We start from the raw sequence: 20712 nt of genomic DNA, 5'->3' as shown, positions 1-20712 counted from the left end.
TTTGTATTTTTATTGGGGTTTTGTTTTCTACTCTCCCAGTTACACTAACGCGTTTCGTTACGCTTCGTCAGCATTTCGATCTTTTCGTTGGAACACGTAATTTGCGACTGACTGTTTGTCAGTGTGGAAACTTTGAGTCTGTCTCGTACGTTATTTTCTTTAGTGTTTCTGGGTTTTTGGTTTGTCGTTTTTACTTCATGTTTTTTTTTTAAACTATAGAAAACAAAGAAATAATAAAAACTACAAATCAAACAAATACTCTTCAGCCCAGCTTCAGCCGTTCGAACACACGGACGGACTGATAGACAGACAAGTACATATATACGTCAGTAATGACAACAGTTACCACAACAACACCAGTTGAAAAACATTAACAAACGTCAGAGTAGTAATAGATACAAAAACATGGACAAATATTATTATTAAGATCGTTTGTTACTTGTTTTTATTGTAGTTTGGCATCTGTTTTATTTTTGGTATTTTCTGTGTTTACGATATTTCATTTAAGCCAAAAGTTGGCTGAAAAAGATGGATGGCATTTGGTAACAGAGATGGCAAGTTTAGTAATATTGCTGTTTTTATTGTTACTTGATTTCAAGAAAGAAATTGTCCCAATATTATAGTATATACAGATATAAGTTTAATTTCTCTTTCTTTTCTTATAAAATTGGTTGTTAATTTAATATTTTTACTATATAATATTTAATTGAAACAATTAAGTTATCTTAATAACATTTCAAAAGAACAATTTTCCATCTCTCGCAATCTTAATCACTCTCTCTCCCTCTCTTCTTCTCTTATAAAACGTTTCAACAGTGATGCCAACAGTAGTGTTTCATTGGAGATATGTTCCATCACAGTTTCGAAATAATTCTCTCAATTTATTTATCTATCTATCTATCTATCTATCTATCTATCTATCTATCTATCTATCTATCTATCTATCTATCTATCTATGTATCTATCTATCTATCTATCTATCTATCTATCTATCTATCTATCTATCTATCTATCTATCTATCTATCTATCTATATATCTATCTATCTATCTATCTATCTATCTATCTATCTATCTACCTATTTATCTACATTTACAACTAGTTTTGTTTTTGTGACTTTTTTCTTTATATTTCTTTTGATGCTTTTGTTTCGAAAAATGTAGTAAAACGACCAACATTCTTTCCTGGAGATGGCAAACTTAGGTCAACTGAAACTTGGGCACCGAAGATCCAATAGTTGTAAGATCTCCTGTTTTTTAAGCCAAGCTTTTGTCTTTTTATTTCTTTTTAATCTTAAAAATTAAATATGTTCTTTTTTTCACCAAAAACACTTAACACCTTAAAATAACTTTTTAGAAAACATACTTCCACACATATTCCTTTATTTCTTTTTATGTTTCTTCTTCTTTTTATCATGTTTTCTTGACTTTTTACCCGATTTATTATCTTTATGTTTTTTATGTTTATGATCTGAAGATTTTTTCTTCTTAGATTTCTTTAATTTCTTTTTCTTTTTAACCAATTCCTCCGCACTTGACGACGAAGAATCTGAATCGTCAGAACTGTCGTCTGTATCCGTAGAATCATGTATTAAATCCTTTTCTATCCATTTTTCCGTTACTTGAAGTTTAGGTTTGTGTTTTTGATATAAATCTAAAAGTTTATCATCTATAGAAGATTTTGGGGCGTTAGTGTCTTCTAAAGATTTGTTTGTGGTTAAAGTTTTAGGTAATGCGGGACCATAGATATTCGCTACTTCTTCAGGAGTTTGCAATTCTTTTGGTTCTCTAGTAGATTTGGGTTTAAATAAAACTCTAGTGTTCTCCGGAGTAATATTAGTAGAATCTTTAGCTACAGTATCATGGTTATTTTCAGGTTCTTTAACTTTTTCCTTTTCTAGCTCTTTTTCGGTTTCTTTATTATTAGAGCTGAATAAAGCTTTAAATATACCTCTTGGGGGAGAGTTATTCCTTAACAAATTGGCAGCAGCAGCATTTAGGGGTTTACTTAGCTGTGTTACTGAATCCATTTTATTGGTTTCCTCTTCTTCCTCCTCACTTTCACTATCCGAGAATATGGACTTAAATAATTCCTTTTTCTCTGCAACCGGTTTGTTTATACTTTCTACCACTTGTTTTTCTAAATCGGTTTTAGGTTTAAATGTAAAGGATTGCTTTTCCTTGGAGGGTTTTTCTGAGGGATTTAAAACTTCCTGCCATTCTAAAGCAACCGTTTCTTTGGGTATGCCCTCTACTTGTTTGCTGTTAGTTGATGTTGTTTGTTGCTCCATTTCATTTGTTTGCTTGATGATTTCTTGCGGTTTTTCTATATGTTTTGGTATTATTACAGGGGTTTGGAAATCTTCTTTTTTGTTGATGGATGTTTCTAAATAATCGAATACCGATAATTTCTTTTGTTTCGATTTGGATTTTTTATCATCTTCCATTAGACCTTTAAATGGTTCAGCTATATTGTAACGTTTGCATAGCAAACTATGAGGCTTCCACATTTGTTTAGTACGTTCAACTATGATCTGTTTGTTGTCCACCTTTTTGGTTTCGCTCTCAACGGCCTTGATTTCGGATTCTGTAATGAACCTAAAGTAAAATGTTTAAAAAAATAAAGTTAATAAAAAGTCCTTAATATTCCAATTCCCTACTTTCTTATTCAATACTTACCTATCCGACATTATACCCTTAAGCGGCCGATACAACTTTTTCGCCTGTTGAAATTCCTTTAGCTCCATTTGTCTATCCCACAAGGATAATTCGACTGGTTGAATGGTCTTTAAAAACTCTTCGATTTCTGCCTCATTCTTAAATTCCTTGGCCAAAAACATTTCATAACGTTTCTGTTTTCTTTCATCTGTGGCAAAAGGTTTAAAGGCTGAACTTATATCTTCCGCAGAAAAAGGCTTCTCCTCACCCTCAATAGATATAATGCCGCCTTTGGTAAAACTAGAAGATTTGGCAGTAATTTTTTCCAAAAGACTTTTAGTTTTCTCCTTTCTTTCCTTATACTCTTGCTGCAGTTCTTCTACACTTTTTTTCTTTATATCCCGGGGTTTTTCAATTGAAGTTGTTTGTTGTGTCTTCCTTAATTCCTCATCCAAGAGTTCGGCTCTCTTTTCTCTGGTCATATTTTGTTCTTGGGAGTTAGGATTAAATATTTTATCCAAATGTCTTTGTTTTCTAGGATCTAAAGGCTCAAAACGCGAACGTTTTTCATACCAATTGCGTGGATGCCAACCAAAGGGTATTTCTACTTTGTAGACTGGCAATTTGGAAGGATTTCTATCTAGCATGAATTCACCAAAAACTAAATCTTCTATAACATTAAATTTTTTCTTAATTTTCTTGGATTTTTTGTCTTCTAGACTAAAATCATAACGTGTCATATCATCTAAAGCATAAACATCTTCATCATCATCTTCCTCTAAAGCACCTACACCAAAAGCCTGTCCGGTAAAGGAAATTTTTTGATTGTTTTTACCCACTGTCTCTAGGGCTTGGAAAAGATTAATATGCTCGGTGGGTTTTTGCATTAAATTGCCTCCCAAAACCGATTGTCTGCTCAAGGGTTCATAACCTATGCCATATCTGTCTTGTTTAATTTGACAGGGTGGTAATTCACAGTCCTCAGGAGCAAAAGTTATCTCATCATCCTCTTCTTCGGAGTCTTCATCATCTTCTTCACCTTCGTCATCTGTGTTTAAGTTGTTTTTGTTGCTGCTAGAGGGAATTTCGCAGCCATATTTCTCCATTAGATATAATTCCTTTTTATTTCGTTCCCTTGCCTTCTTCTTTTCTTTTCTAGTTTGTCGGGGACCTATACCTTGTCCCGGACGCCAACCCCAGGTTTTTAATATGCGCACTGCCGCCTTGTCTTTTATGGGCTTAATCAGCTGCTGCAATACCGGCTCACCGGGTATGGGCTGCAGATCATTTTGCAAAAACTTACGTTTCCTCTTTTCCGTTGATTGCTCTGGGGCACTAGTAAAATCTTCATTGATTTTTATACTTTTTGGAGCTATACCAAATTCACCACGATCCTCATCGTCCATAAAATCTTCCGGTCTTTGTTGCAACTTTTCCGAGGCCTTTTCAGTGCGAGAACTTTTAAACGACTGAGGAGTCCATCCCTCCTTGGAACCCACCGTATTCCAATAGCCGGCACTAAAGCCTCCCGTAAAGGCACCATGAAAACGTCGACGTCCCTGCTCATCGGTGGCAATTTGATCTTGAACATATAAAGGTTTCTTGGAGGGTACCTGATCTGTAAATAAGGAGATATTTTAAATTTAATTAAAATCATATATAAAAAGGGGCTGACTCGTATTTATACTAACCCAATTCCAATAGAGGCAATGAGGTACCAAATTTGTGTAGATTTTGTTCAGAAAACATATTATTTTCTAAAAAAAATGCAAAAATAATCAGCTAAACAAATGAAACGTTTTGTTTACAATTTTTTATGAACAAAATGTCAAAGTCAGATGTTTGTTTTTCGCAACAGTTGCTCTCAAACCTAAAAAATAAAACAGCGAAAGCTTTTCAAACTGTAGAAAAAAATAAATCGCAAACTGTTATATTAAAATAAAAAATACTATTGCAAACAAAAGATATTAAAAATTTCTTTGAAAACATTATACATATATTTAAGAAAATAAACATTTCCTAATTATGCTTATTAATTTGTTTTATTTAATACTCATTAATTTTTTTAAAATTAACTTTTCTATTTAGCGTTTTTCGATTTCTCTAACCCAACATCTGGTCACTTTGTTTATTTCATCTATGCTTTTCAAACTGCTGTTAGACAAATTGTCAAAAATTGCAATTGTAAATTTTTTCTCAGCTGCATTCATTTTTCACCCGTAAATTGTTTAAGTTTTTTACAAAAATAACGCGTAAATTGCAATTATTTAAAGAAACTTTTGTTAAATTTGTAAACTTTAATCAATAATTTATACCACAAAAGTAAGTTTTTTCATTAAACATTGAAATTTTTCGAGAAAAACATAAAACTTCAGTTTTAACAAAAGTGGTGGCTGAGAGTCAGTCGTAGGCCAAAACAGGGCAGTGACTAATATGATGTCAATAGTTTTTTTTTCGCTACAAACTTGGCTAATTAGCATTTCTTTTTTTTGATAATATTTTTACAGTTTATTATTAAACAACAACAAAAGCAAAAAACCAGCTGGCTGGTTTTTAAAAAATTGGCTGAAAAATCCTTCAAAATTTCTTTTGTCACAAATAAAAGGTAAGTTTTTCTTAATACCCCACTCATACCATTATTTTTAAAGAAAATTATCCATTCTCTCTTTTTTTTTAGTTTAAAAGAGTAAAAAAAAGTGATATCAGCTTTTCAAGCAGTGGGCACGCCACAATTACAATATGTCGGAAAAAAACCTAAAAGTGGGGGCTCGTATAGAGCTGACGGGCAAAGATTTACAGGGCACTATAGCCTATGTGGGCATGACCAGCTTTGCTGTGGGCAAGTGGGTGGGTGTGGTCTTGGATGAACCAAAAGGTAAAAATAATGGTTCTATCAAAGGACAATCGTACTTTGAGTGTTCGGACAATTATGGCATGTTTGTAAGGCCAACTCAGTTAAAGGTTATACAACCAGCACCGGATGGTCGTAAATCCACTGAGGATATAGCCGCTGGTGGTGGAGATGGTCTTAAACATACCGCACCCCAACCGACTAAAACCCGGCTAAGTGGGCCTCGCACTTCTTTGTCATCCAGTCGTTTATCTTTGTCCGGTTCACGTTCCCAGCTTACCTCTTCGTTAAATGAGCGCACTGGCAGTACCGCCTCGATAGCCTCTAGCCGTAAGAGTCTACAGCCCTCTTCCAATAACTCGTCTTTGTCTAAAGATAATAATACTGCCTCCAATACTTCTTTGGTGGAAAAGGCCCAAATAGATGTACCCCCAAATGCTAATATGTCGAAGAAAAACTCATTTGTGGAAACTGGTTTTATGGAAATCTTAAAACCTCAATTTACTCCCTCTCAACCAATAAGGTCTCCTTCATTTACTTCTCCCCCTAATCAGTTGACATCACAAGAATTGGCCGAACTAAAGAAACAAAATGAGGAGTTGCAAGCTCAAATAACTGATCTTAATGAGAAGCTAGAAACTCTTAAACAAAGACGTAATGAGGATAAGGAGCGTCTAAGAGATTTTGATAAAATGAAATTACAATTTGAACAATTGCAAGAATTTCGCACTAAAATTATGGCTTCGCAGGCTTCACTACAAAAAGAATTACAAAGAGCTAAGCAAGAAGCCAAGGATGCCATTGAGGCCAAGGAGAGACATGCACAGGAAATGGCAGAATTGGCTGATAATGTGGAACTTATAACTTTAGACAAAGAAATGGCTGAAGAAAAAGCCGAAGCTTTGCAATTGGAATTAGATGCGGCTAAAGAACGTATCGATGAATTGCAGGTAGATTATGAATTGCTTTCCTCGGAAATGCAAGATAAGGCAGAAACTTCGGTGGGACATATTGGTGAGGGTGGACCCTCGGTGTATGAGTTTAAACAAATGGAACAGCAAAACTTACGTTTAAAAGAAACTCTAGTACGTTTGCGTGATTTATCAGCCCATGATAAGCATGATATACAAAAGTTAACCAAGGAACTGGAAACCAAAAAATCTGAAGTGGCAGAATTGGAAAGAACCAAAGAAAAGCTGTCATCTAAAGTTGAGGAATTGGAAGCTATTGTAGCTGATTTACAGGTAAGTTTGAGTATTCTTGTGATAAATATTGGTTGTGTGTGTGTTTGCCATATGATTTCTTTTGTTTGAAATAGTGTTGTGAAAGCAATGTAAATAATTTTTAATTTATTAATATTTTTGCTATTTTTTTTACAAAAATAGCAGCAATTCATTTTTGTTATCAATAAATATTGACAGCGTAAAATGTTTGCAAATCAAATTGACAATTGAGTCATGTTATAATGCGAGACAGGTGTGTGTGGAGTTTATTCCGCAATTTGATTTGAAAATAATCTTATGAGCTTTGCATACAAATCTTTTTTGCACTTTCTATAAACAAATTCACACCAAAAATTCTTATAAAACGGAAAAATTCTTTCAAAATGTACGACGCATTTAAAATTTCTAAATTATCTCATTTTGACAAATATTTACCAATTTGCTTATTGTTATTTTTTATAAATTTATTTTCCTTTTAAAATTTTTCTAAATTATTCTTTTTTTCAAAATTTTACTTTTTTTGTAAATATTCATTGATCCATTAAACTCACCTAAAAATTTATTTATTTCTTTTATTTTGGGCCAACAAATTGGGCTAAATAAAGGAGGTAATGCAAAATTTGTGTTGTAAATTTTTTTCTCTTAAACAAGTTTTGAAATTTCCTAAGCAAATAGATTTACTTATTTTCATACCTTTTCTAGGAACAAGTTGATGCTGCTTTGGGCGCCGAGCAAATGGTACAGACTTTAACAGAAAAGAAATTCGAATTAGAAGATCGTGTCAAAGAATTGGAAGATGAAGTGCAACAACTAGAGGCTTTAGAAGAAGTTCATGAACTTTTAATAGAAAGCAATCATGATTTGGAAATGGATTTGCGAGAAGAATTGGATTTGGCTCAGGCAGCCAAAAAGGAGGTTCTAAGAGAAAGAGATGCTGCCATTGAAACTATTTACGATAGAGATCAAACTATAACGAAATTCAGAGAACTGGTGCAAAAACTCAATGAACAATTGATTGAATTGAGAGATAAGGCCACCGCCTCTAATGATCCCAAATCTTTGCAAGATCCTCAAATGATAGCCAATGAAACGGTGGACTATAAGCAAATGTTTGCTGAATCTAAGGCTTATACCAAAGCCATTGATGTACAGTTGAGACAAATTGAATTGTCCCAGGCTAATGAGCATACCCAAATGTTATCAGCCTTTATGCCGGAATCCTTTATGTCTCGTGGCGGAGATCATGATTCTATTTTGGTCATTTTATTGATTTCCCGTTTAGTGTTTAAATGTGGTATTGTTATTAGCCAAACCAGAGAGAGATTCCCGGCCGTGGAAAATGTCACCAAGGAATCCATTATACAGGGTCATGCTGTTCAGCAATATGCTTTTAAATGTCGTTTAATGCATTATATTCATAACCTACAATGTGCTTTGCATCAGATTTTATATGGTTTAAATAGTTGCCAGCCTGATACTCTCTTAAGAGCCGGCTCTTCCTTACCCGAAATGATAGCCCAGGAGAAAAATATCGATGGTATTATAGAGCTGTTGAAATCCAATCAATTGGATGAAAATTCTACTACCGATAACATAGAGAAATGTGTGGCTTTCTTTAATGCCATGAATTCAGTATTGCTGGCTGGTGAGGATCTTTTGAATGAAACCCAAATGATAAGAGATTGTGTGGCTGCCATACAATCGGCCTGTGAAAGTATACTCAATGATACAGCCATAGCAAGAGCGATTTTAAGACAAGAAGGCTCAACCAGTGATGCTGCTTTACTCATGCAGTTCTTGGCCGATAATGTAGAATCCATTAAGCAACAGGTTAAATTGATACGCAGACGTTTGCCTCAGGATTTGCATGTTATTAAGTGTGGCATTTCTCCACTCAAACTGGAAGCCATGCGCAGTTTGACACAACAGCTGTCACGTATTATGTCGGCTTTGTATCAAGCCAATAAGCAATCAGTGGCTGCTATAGTAGCCTCCATAGAGGGTGACAATGATAATGATCATTGCATAGATCCAGTGAAATTCTGGGAATCTTTATCGCAAGCCTGTGAAAGGATTTACGAACAAGATGATCGTGGACCATCACAAAACTTTAAGAGTGTCTTGGGAGCCGCCAACAACGATCTACAACAAGTGGCCCAATATCTATTGGACAAAGAATACGAAATCATGTCTTTGGCCAATCAAAAACAAGAGAAACCCACTTCTCCTATAATATTGAGAGCTCAACTAATCAAGAAACAATTAGAACAAAAGAATGTTCTGGCTGCCACTTTGGAGAACCGAGAGGCTGATATTAAACAATTGAAATTGGCAGCTAAAATGAAACAGAATGAATTGTCTGAAATGCAAATACGCAAAGATTTGGCTGAAAAGAAACTGTCTGTATTACAGGCCGAATATGATAATGCCCTGCAATGGAAGAAACAATACGAAGAAACTTTAGAATTATTGCAGAAGAAAGAAAAGGAATATGAGGAAACCTTTGATCATTTGCAATCTGATATTGAGGCTCTTGAGAGTGAGAAATTAACCTTGAAAGAGAAAATCAAACATACCGGCATTAAACGCACGGGAGATTCCTCATTTATGTCTACCACAACTCCATCGGGACACTCAACAAATACTTCCTTTAGCAATCATACTACAGGAGCTACACCTCTAATAGCCGAAGAGCTGCAATTACTCAAACATGTCTTTAATACCGAACGCTCCGAAAGGCTACGCCTACAGGCCGAACAAATCAAGAATAAACTTAAGAAATTCGAACCCATATTTGTGCCACAACCTAAAGATAAACGTATCACAGAATTGGAAGCAGAACTTACTAAAATGAAACATGCCTGGGCTTTGTCTCTGCTACAAACTAATCCCAATAAAACGGGCAAAGAAACTCAACATATAGTAGCTTTCCAACGTAAACATATGCCAGTACCGGAAAAATCTGAAATATCTAATAAAGCCAATCATTTGGCTGCTGAAATCCTTAAGGAATATCTACAACGTAATCCTCATAGAGCAGCCACCAGTGAATTTGGAGCTTTTCCCACTGTTGAAGTCAAACGGGTGTTGCAATTGTAAATGTTGAACAGCTGTAGATGAAGATTTACACAAAAAAAAGGTATTCAATTTTTATTTTACTAAAAAACTTTAACTTTAAAAAAATCGTAGTTAAAATTTGCAAAAAAAGGAAAAGCACAAACTTATTATTACAACAACAAATTTCCCTGAACTGTAAATTACACCACAAAGGAAACTATAAACCTCAACAAGATTTTTCTTGAATATAAATATTTGAAGCCGAAAACAAAAACACTATATTCAATGTTAAAATACTTTTAAGTGAAAAAAGGCCAGTTTTTTAAAAATAGAAATACCTTTTAAACAATTATTTCCTTTTATTTTTGTTTAAAAAAAATTGGTCAGAATTTTTTTTCCATATTTAATTTTCAAGGTTTATATTTGTGGTTAAAAATTTTACTTTCCTTTTTTTTTTTTTCTTCACCATAATTGATTAATATCGTTTTATACTCAATTTCTTGGAAAACTTTTAATATATTTATGAAATAATTAATTTAATTCTAAAGAAAATGAAATCATAAATTGCTTAGCAATTTATTGGTTTTCTACTTTGTTTTATATAGAAATATCTTTGGTATTAATTTTGCTATGTGTTTTTCTAGTATTTATTTCTTAATTCTTTACGTTATTAATATAAAAAAAAGAAATATAAAAACATCCTGCAGAAAAAGCAAAATGTGGAATTTGAAAAAAGACATTTATTCCTTTAATTTGTTTTACACAAAATTTATAATTTAAATCATTTTTTTTAATTAATAAATTATTTATAACCCAGTGTCAAGTGCTATAAATGATATTTATTCTAAAGGACAACAATCCATGTTTGTTCTTAATAAAAAAATATTTATAGTTCAAGGATAACTTATTTAAAGTTCATTCCTTGGTGTGTGTGTGCTACTTTAAAAATTTTAAGTGAAATAATTATAAAACAAGTAAGTATTTAATTGCCTTTTGTACAAAAAGGCTTCTCACATGGTCAATTAGTTATTGTTCTTAATAAATAATACAAAGAAATTCAAATGATTAAACAAATATAAAAAAAAACAAAAATTTTAAATCAACTGCAGAGATACCGAAATATTTTTAATTAAAAACGTGTAAAGGATTTTTAAAAATGCTCCCTTCAACAATAACATAACAATGGTTGTTTATCATTTTAATGGGAATACACTAAAATCTCTCAATTACAACAGTTAAACGTTGTAATTGAAGAGCGGATAAATTGAATTATCTAAAATGTCATTACCCATGAAGTCAGAGAGAGAGAGAGAGAGGTTTCTATCTTTGAAATAAACAATAAGAAAAAATTATAACTATAATCGAGTATTACACACTTTGAGAAAGACAGTACCGAAGAATTAAATTTGAGAGATGGACTATGATGTCTAAAAATGTAGATCTGCTGAGAACATTGATCTCTGGAGGAAGAGAAAATATAGACCCAATAGAAAATTGCTGATGATATGAAGAGGGAGAGCATATATTTCTGAAATGAAAATATAATCAAATATAACAAATTCGGAATGATACAGAAGAAAAGAAAACACAACATCTTTCATTTGGAAGGAAACATTGGAACAAAACTTTTTTCAAAAATAAAATTTGTTCGGCAAGTTTTGCAGACAATCATCAATTGATATAATTCTACTAAAATCAATAAAAATCTGTTAGATTCAAGCTGAAGCAGAGTGACAGATATCACTTGGAAAAGATAAAGGAGGATTTTAACTCATTCATTAATCAGATCATCAGCAATTGATTACATTCAACTCAAATCAATAAATATCTGTTAGATTCAAGCTGAAACAGAGTGACAGATATCACCTGTAAAAGATAAAACAGGGTTTTAACACAAATCAATAAATATCATATCACGTGGAAAAGATAAAGAAGGACTGTAATCTATTCATAATCAGAATTATCAAGATCTTTAAAAGAACAAAGCTTTAAACTTCTATAATTGAATAGAGCAAATTTAAAGGGAACATTTCTTTGAACTTGCATGATTTGGGAAGAGGAGCAACATTGATCTTTGATCCACGTTTTACTATTCAATATAGATGTTAAATTTATATTCAGAACAGATTTATTATCAAAGGATTTTAAGAGGAAAAGTCCTTTTACTTACCTATAGTAAAACACCGCCGTTTAAGGGCTTATGAAAACATATACATCACTTCCAAAATTGTTGATCGGAATTGCTGGGTGTCTTTTGACAAGATAGCGAGATATTTTACGATTACCCTCACAAGGAATCCCGGACATGGGGACCTACATATTTATCTTAACTAAAGAGCAGATGTCTTGGCTTTGAAGCAGGAGTTCATCTTATTAAACAACTAATAGCGGAGAAGTTTCAACTTATTACAAATAAACTTATTACAATAAATGGGAGAGGGAACCCGTGTATAGAGAGACCTAAAAGATTTGGAAAAGAAAAGATGCATGATTTAAACCTAAATAGACTTCATCTCAGCAACATAATATTACAATGATTTCTGCAGAAAAAAGATGAAGATGTCGCCAGATAGACTTAAAGATTTAGGTCATGGATCACTTATGGACAAATAATCTGAAAACGTTTTAGCCATCATTACATGCATTTAGTAGAGAAACTTGCAAATTTAGTTTTAAACCTAAAAGGACTCCATCTCAGAAACCTGAATGAATACTGAACAAGTCTTTAAAGGTGAAGATATTGTCAGAGACACTAAAAGAGTTAGATCATCGAACACTATTGGACAATTTATCTATCTAGAAGCGATTCCACGCATTTATTAGACAAACTTACAATTACAGTGAGTTATGTTTAAGACGGCTACCACGATAGCCTAACCTAATAGTATTGATAATCAGAGATATCGTGGCTGATTTACAGTTCTTCAGAAAACTCTCCAATGTAACGAGATCTTATTCTTAGATTAGATTATTGATTATATTAAGTAATGTTTATGATTTCTAACTTTAATATGTAACATACCCAATAAAAAATTTTAAACTAACTTATTTATATTGTAGTTTTATTGCTTCTTTAATAGACATTCTCTTTGTAAAACCCATAAAATTAATTATTTATTAATATATTAATAAAACACAATAATTAACTGAAAAAAAATCTACATAAATAATCAAGTTTATTAGTTATTAAAATAAAAGAGAAATTCTTAAGATCATTATTAATATTTAAGAGCGGAACTAAGCATTCTCTTAAAAACAAAAAACTCTCTGTCGCTCTTTCTCTCAACTTCATTATTAACTAAATAAACCCTGAAAAAAACAACTGTTTTGGTTTTTCCTCTCTAGATTTTTTTAGTTTACAATTGTTTTTACTTAAAATTTTTGTTGGTATTAAAGCTGTTATTGTTTTTTTTTTTTAATTATTACCCTGGCTTAAATTAGTTATACTCTCTGTGTATAAAAACATAACGTCTTAAACTTAATAATAATTATAGCAATTCTTTTTTTTTTCTACATTTATTGTTAATATGATTGTGTAGTTTTTATTTATATATTTTGTTTTGGTTTTTTTTTCTTAAGAGTGCGTTTGAAGGTTTAGTTTTTCTTGTACCCTTATGAAATATTATTATTTTGTTGTTGTTTTTAAATTATTAAACTATAGTATAAGTATTTTTGTTGTCTGTCTGTTGCTTGGTTTAAAAATTGAGCTTGAGATTGTTCTTATTTTAAGATTAAGTTAATTATATACCAAAGGGCTAGAAGAACTATTTACCGAGTTATTTAGCCAAGTGGAACATTGTTGTTGTTTTTATGGATAAGGGGGAAGTTTAAAAGAATAGAATAAATTTTACAAAACTGTGTTTTGCATAGAAGTTGATAAGCTATGGCACGCTTTAAACTCTTTTATTATTTTAATTTAGGAATCTTACAAGCTTTATTTCTAAACTTTTATGATTAGTAAGTCTTTGAACTTTTCTAATTAAATTGTTGGTTCACTTCCCAAATCTTCAAAGTTTCATTATTGATTTCTGTAATTATTATAAGTATTACAAATTTGAAGAGAGTATAATGATCTCTCCAGTGATAGAATCCCACTGAATTATTAAGTTTGTTAATTTCTGATAATTTCTGATCACATTTAAAATTTAATTCTCTCCCTCCAAATCCTTAATATTTGAAAATTGTTCTCGCAAACTAATATTAAACATTTGGAATAAAAATACTGATCTTTGCAAGGAAATTCAAAGTTTGAGTTTTGAAATTTAAAGTTTGTTACTCACTCGATCTTCTCTGATCAAACATTTTTCAAATATTGATCTTCTCCGTGCAAGAGAAAATAAGTAATGGAATCTTTAATCCTCTGTAACCACAAAGTTTGTAGAAAGAACACTAATCTCTTGAAGGAAAGAATGAAACCTTTGATCCTCTGTAATCGAACATTATAAACATTGATAGAGCAAAAACATTTTTCTCTGTAAGAATCCTAAGTTTAAAACCGGAATGCTCGCCTTATTTTTCTGAACACTAAAAATTTTGCTATCTCCAAATCTTCACTGATCGTTTAATCGAATATTACAAATTCGGAAAAAGAACTCTGATTTTTGCAAGAGAAAACAAATAAAGAAACCTTTTGATCCTCTGTAATCGAACATTGTAAATATTGACAAAGCGAGAACATTGATTTCTAAAAGTATAAACCCTAGAATCCTTTAATACGAAATCTTAAAGCTTTTTAAAACATTATTCTTCGCTCTCTTTCCAAAGCTTTAATGTTAAAACATTGATCTTCGCAATCTATTATTACAGTTTTAAAGAGGGGACATCAAAATAAAGAAATAAACTTTCGGTCTTTGGTAATCGAACATTAAACAACGATAAAATTTTGATAGAACAAGATCATTGATCTCTAAAAGTTTGTAGAAAGAACACTGATCTCTTTAGGGAATAATAAACCTTTGATCCTCTCGAACATTATGATTTAAAGTCTCAAAATAGTTTTTCTTATTAAAGATGATAAACTTTTGCACGATTAGATTCTTTCGAAGTTTATACTTAAGTTCCTTAAAAGGGAAACTTTCGGATATAGTAAAGCTCTTTAAAATAGCTTTGTATTGGCCACGTTGGTAATCATGTCATTTTCCGAAGCAATTTTAAATTCTAACTCGCAAAACATTTCAAAATTGCAGAGTAAATTTCGTGAATTCAGACGTAAACGTTTTCCTAGTTGAGTGCAGAAATTAGATTATGGTAGATCACTATATTCCACCTATGACTACGAGGTGAATTTTTTCATGTTTTTTCAAGTTAAAGTTTCTCCTAGTTTTCGTTAAAGATTTTCGACATAAAAGATTCACTGCCTCTTTCTCTTGCTATAAGTTTTCTATAATTATATAGAAATTTCTGATCTTTATCGAAATCATAGAATGTTCTCAAGCTACTTTTAAAAGAAAAGATCTTTACAACAACAACTTGCTTATATTTAATTGCTATATGATCCCCTTTTTTATTTAAAAGAAATTCTTTAGCAAGATCTTAATTACATATTTCATCCCAAGTTATCAACTCATTTACTCTCCCTTTTTTCCGTAGTTCTTGTATTTCTTATCGTTAATGGAAACTTAATAAGTTTTCATTTCTTTAATGATGTTTCTTTTTTTTGCTAGAAATCAAATTACATATTCTATTTGCTACATTATTTTTCTCTAAAGGCTGTGAAGAATTTCGTTATAGTAAATCTAAGTAAAAGTAAAAATCTTCCCAACTTATATCTTTGGATTAAATACCGGGAGTTAAAAGAGAATTCCATAAAGAAAAAAATGAAATAATAAGAATAGAAACCACAACCATATTTGTAATTAACATGTTGTAAAGTCATGTTCTTTAAGATCATTACAACAGCAAAACTAATGCACTGATCTTAAGCTCATTTGCAGGGAGAGATATAGGGGAGACGGACGTTGTGTATAAAGTTATTTGCTTGGAACGTTCTTGAGTTACTTAACAAATGTAGTGTATGATAGTTAAACTTCTTTTTTGTTTTTTGTTTTGTTCTTCTATTATAGTTACTACTTCTAAATCTAATTGTACTACAGTTGTATATTGTCCATAAAATCTAATTTAATATCAAGTATGCTAGTTTGTCAGTTCGTTTGACTAGTTACCAAAGAAGTACAATAAAATCTTAAACATATAGAAGGGAGGCGAACAGCCAGTCAGTCCGTCAGTCAGTCACTACTGCTAGTAACAGTAACAAGGTTTTAAAGATTTATGACATGAAGTACATCCGCACATTGTATATTTACTTATACTCTCCATTGTTACTTGTTGAAGTTTTCTTTGTAATTGTTTTTTTTTTATGCGTATAAACTTGGCTTACAAAAATGTATGTACTTTGTGTATGGATATGGATATGTATATCATTATGAGGTTTTTCTTTTGAACTTAATATGAGTCAACATTATTTTTTTCTTATGTGTCTCTCTCTCTCTTTCTCTTGTGTTTATTTGTCTTTTGATTGGTACCCTTCAATCTGTTGCTTTACATGTCTGTCATTCAAATTTTGTTTTATGGATCATGTTATTTTTTATATAGGATTGTAGTGACTTAAGATGAAGAACTTGTTTATGGAACTTGATAAAAAGATAAATTGGAAAATGGAATCGTTGAAATGTTTATAAATTCTTAAACTTTAAGCTTGATCTTTCGATCTTTATGTAGATCACTAAAAGGGATCTAACAGAAAGAACTAGATCATTAATTCATCTCATTCTAATATAAAGAAATTTGCTATGAAGGTAACAATTCGAATCTTCTAAATTTTCACGCTGAAATTATCTAAGATTTGTCCGTTACGACTGTTTGTTTTTGCCGTCGAATGTAGATCATTGAATGGATCCAAGCGGGAGAACTAGAGCGTTCTTTCAGCTCATTTAGGAGTCTTTACAATTTATTGCTTTAGTTATAAGAGATAAGTTAATGAGCTTCGATTCCTCTCGAAAGTTTCGCTCCTGCAGATGTTGAAAAATATAAAGTATTTATAGGAATTACCCTAAAAGGTAGTATGATGGATGTCTTTCTAACTGAACTGTAGAGATAAGATTCCGACAATCGGAATTTTATACTAACGGAGAGATATTTTCCAATTAGACACCTTCCTTTTTATTCCTTCCTTCTTATAGGGTTACTGTAATGTATTCTACTTAAAATAACCCACAAGATCTTGTATTCTCGGTGATTTGCTTTATCTTATTAATGTTGGCTTTCAAATTAAACTGTAAAGTAGTGGATTCCAAATTGGATAACTTATAACTAATGTTAAAACCTGTGGCATTCGGTAGGTTAGTGGTTAGTGTTCTGTTCTGGTAGACCGGAGGTGATGGCACCTTAGGCACTGGTTAAGGAGCGCACAACAGGCCCGATAGAGGCCTAAGTGTATTTTTTCGATTTGATGCCCACTTTCCAAACGAACTAACTATTGTTAAAACCTTCGGATTCGAATGGTGGGCCTTCAAATTAGTCTTATAAAGACCAAACTCTGATAATCGAAGTTTTAAACTCGCGGAATGGTTTCTTCAATGTTTTACCCCCAGAGCTGTACGTCTTTTTCCAGTGCGCTTTCCCTTACTTTTTCGACTACTGTTTTACAGCATATCTGTCTGCTCTGTCTAGTCTGCTCTGTAATTTCCCTAACGTAGTTATAATTGGCTCTTTATACTGAACTGTATATGATGTTGGTAGTGTCCAATTAGGACTGCAGTTCCGGGAGCAAATGAACTCTGGGTTTTAACCAGAAAACAATGATAAGTACGAAGGAGAAATCAGTTCCACTACTAGACTGCTTGAAGTTCAAACTGAAAGAAGAAAACAATGATCAGGACCTTCTATTGCTGATCATTTTGGATTATATGTTGTCTTAGATTTATGCTAAAAACACAACAGAACCGGGAGTTTATACTGAAAAAAAGAAAGATCGACCACAGAACGTTACCATTTTAGAGTCTAAAATGGAAGTAATAAACTACAAGCTTTAACTATAAACCGATGATAAGGACCCACTGATACTAAGAAATTTCACTTCATTTATTGTGTGAGGCTCTTCCAGTAATAATGTGGAAGAAAAAATACTTTTATTGATTATAGATGGACTCTGGCTTCTAATCTAGGAAAAATTACTTTTTCAGACGTCTCGACAGTACAAGTGATAACGGTTCGGTTTAAATCTTTTAAAGTTGAACTATGTACGGACAGTCTTTTAACAAATTTTCGAAATATCCTAAAGTGTATATTTAAGTCGTCTTTGTGGCTTATCTACTTTTTTCAGCTCTGTTACTGCTGCCTTTTACACATATTTGTCATATTTTTGGGTTTTTTTACATATAGTTTTATTTTGAGAACCCCAAGCAATGACATTAAGATCTTCAAAAGTTGATGGTTTTTACAGATGACAGCCAGTAGTCATGCTGCTGTTGTTGTTGTGTGTGTGTGTGGTCATAAAACGAATTTGTCCAAAATCATCGAAGCATTTTAATAAACACATTTCAGAAAGAAACATATTTCTTTTAAAATAGGGTGTAGCAGAAGGGGTTAAGCAATGATCTTCAGTAAGTTTTATAAACTTTTGAAAAATGTTGGGTAAACTTAAAACTTTGATGAAATACATATAAGTGTTTAACTTTGACATCCCTAATGTTATAGTTTCTAATTCTAGCAGAAGATTGATGTAAAACGATCGTTCATTTAAGAAGTTATGCGTAAAAAGATTCTAATTTCGGCCGGATATTTAAATATAACGATCGATCTTTAAGAAGTTTAGCGGTTCTAAAAGTTCCACAATTGTATAGATATATCCCACATTGTTCTAAGGCTCTTTCTCTCTTCTCTTTCATTATAACATTACAGCTTTCTATGCAACGATCTTTCGAAAGATCGTCCTTCAAAATATCAACGATCCTTTTAGAATTAAGCATCTTTTTTCATAACACCCTGTTTGCAAAGTCAACGCAGTAAAACAATGTTTAACATATTTTTGATATTTGATATTGGTGTCAATAGCAGACAGTCAGACTAACTGGCTATACGTTAGACAAGCCCTTTTGCATGGAAAAAGAAACAGCTCAACTCAAGATTGAACTTGCAATTAGAAAGGAAGTTTAACTTGAGTATTAAGCTTTTAATTTTGCTTTTGTTTGAAAATCTTGTTTAGTTTTTTTTTCAACTATAAAATGTATAACAAAATTGAATTAATTGTTTTAAACTAAAAAATTTAATACAAAAAACAATTATTTGTTCATGGACAACAACCGTAAAAGGTTAAAATTATAAAAACTCAATTCTCACGCCCATTTACGGGTATTTAAACGTCATTTAGTTGTTCAAAACATATGAGAGCACACTCTTATACATAGAAATTCTAAACCGATTTGTTTTCAAACCGGTACGCTTTATGATTTCGTATATGAAATTAATTGTCATTGTTGCAATTTAAAAATCTTAGAATTTTTTCAAAACAATTTCCAACTAAAACTTTATTAACACTCTATTAACATGTTTAAATTGTTATAAAAAATGTTTGAAATGAAATGAAAAGTTACGCAAAAGCACACAAAAACAAAACTTAAGCATAAAGTTTAAACAATTTTAAACATTAAAATATATATTTTTTTATAAACGTGGTCAACATAACTAAAACTACAGACAACAATAAAACTCCATTACAAGACACCCGTTGTATTGTTTGAAATCCAAACATGCAGCAACTTGAACCAACATGTTTTGTCTTGTACAAACCGTAAAACATTAAACTACAAACCCGATCAGCCCACCTATAAAAATATAAACTAGAAAGAATAAACTAATTTCTATTGTTGTTATTATTGTCTAATGTTATTTGTTGTAATCATGTTATTGTAAAGATCTTGTTAGACCCAGAAATTTGTACTAAATTCTTATTTTTTTTTAAGAAATTAAAAGAAATATGTTTTTATACCATTATTATCATCGTCACCTCATTGTTATTGCTGGTTTTTCATGTTATTGTACAATATATAGTTTTTTTTGGGAATCCAAAAAAATCCAACTAAATTAAAAGTAAGGAATACAAAGGCCAGAATAAGGTCAAAACTAGCTGTTTGAGAAACGGAAGAACAACCAGAAATAAAGTTCGTTTTAAAAGTTGCTTGTACTTACAACAAAACAATAAGAAACGCCAAAACAAAAAAATACTTTTGCAATTGCATACCACAAAAGTTTATTTACCGAAATATGTTTTGGTCTCTCTTTAAGAAAATTGCACTCTGTTTCTTAATAGCTCTCTTTCTCTCTCTCTCTCTGTCTCTCTTACAAAAGGAAGTAGAATTGTTGCGATGCCAATGGGTTTTAATTGTAAAATTTTTGGTTTGTTAAAAACCGGTTAGAAAACGTCCAAAATCCCTGTATAAAAATTTAGTTTGTACTACAATCACGCAAGGTTTGGAAGCCAGAGAGTGTGGATCAAAGTTGATGAAGGTATGCAAAGAAACTTACGAAAAACTGGTTTAGTTTTCAAGACTTTCTGTCGCAGGAGTTTCAGATGAATTTTGGCACGAATAAGCTTTATATTGAGACTCGACTGGAACACAATCTGCTAAGGTCCTTTAGAACTAAAGCAGGTGTACGACTACCTGACTGGACGTCTTGAAGATTCCGATAATGACATGCCTTCTAAATGTTTAACATTGTTAATTAAATGTTTAACAGTCTAAACTGTGGTTGAGGGAAGACAAACTGAAGCAATCTGGCAGCTCTTTGCACAACCCAACAAACTCGTCAATAACAAAATTAGTTGGATATATAGATAGATAGATAGATAGATAGATAGATAGATAGATAGATAGATAGATAGATAGATAGATAGATAGATAGATAGATAGATAGATAGATAGATAGAT

At 31.8% G+C, this 20712-nt stretch overlaps 2 protein-coding genes across 3 annotated transcripts in view; one reads left to right on the top strand and one right to left on the bottom strand.

Annotated features, from left to right (window-relative positions):
* Positions 1-1344: 1344 nt before the first annotated feature.
* On the bottom strand, positions 1345-4492 carry LOC111677653 (G patch domain-containing protein 1 homolog). The gene is made up of 3 exons (XM_023438814.2): positions 4348-4492; positions 2678-4274; positions 1345-2596 (listed from the first exon to the last, which is right to left on the bottom strand). Exons 1-3 carry the CDS (start codon positions 4403-4405, stop codon positions 1381-1383), a joined length of 2871 nt encoding a protein of 956 aa, XP_023294582.2. The 5' UTR covers positions 4406-4492; the 3' UTR covers positions 1345-1380.
* Positions 4493-5182: 690 nt separating this feature from the next.
* LOC111677641 (dynactin subunit 1) overlaps positions 5183-20712 on the top strand; it is a 16444-nt gene continuing 914 nt past the window's right edge. The window contains exons 1-3 of one of the 2 annotated variants that reach the window (XM_046952011.1): positions 5183-5261; positions 5334-6751; positions 7433-9869. In XM_046952011.1, the coding sequence (XP_046807967.1) occupies positions 5396-6751; positions 7433-9829 (3753 nt within the window). In that variant the 5' untranslated portion in view covers positions 5183-5261; positions 5334-5395 and the 3' untranslated portion in view covers positions 9830-9869. Of the gene's footprint in view, positions 5262-5333; positions 6752-7432; positions 10727-20712 lie in introns of those variants that run through there. The other variant, XM_046952010.1, reaches the window with a different exon arrangement.

The sequence above is a fragment of the Lucilia cuprina genome, chromosome 5 (assembly GCF_022045245.1).
Source record: "Lucilia cuprina isolate Lc7/37 chromosome 5, ASM2204524v1, whole genome shotgun sequence".
NCBI classification, from domain to species: Eukaryota; Metazoa; Arthropoda; class Insecta; order Diptera; family Calliphoridae; genus Lucilia; species Lucilia cuprina.
The sequence above is the reverse complement of the archived record's forward strand: the minus strand, read 5'-3'. Positions and strand labels throughout refer to the sequence as shown.

Excerpts from the sequence above, each read along its gene's own strand:
- LOC111677653 (XM_023438814.2), bottom strand. The coding sequence starts at position 4,405 with ATGTTTTCTGAACAAAATCTACACAAATTTGGTACCTCATTGCCTCTA. Across the intron at positions 4,275-4,347 it reads ATTGCCTCTATTGGAATTGG|ATCAGGTACCCTCCAAGAAA; the intron begins GTTAGTATAAAT and ends CCTTATTTACAG. Across the intron at positions 2,597-2,677 it reads AAGGGTATAATGTCGGATAG|GTTCATTACAGAATCCGAAA; the intron begins GTAAGTATTGAA and ends ATTTTACTTTAG.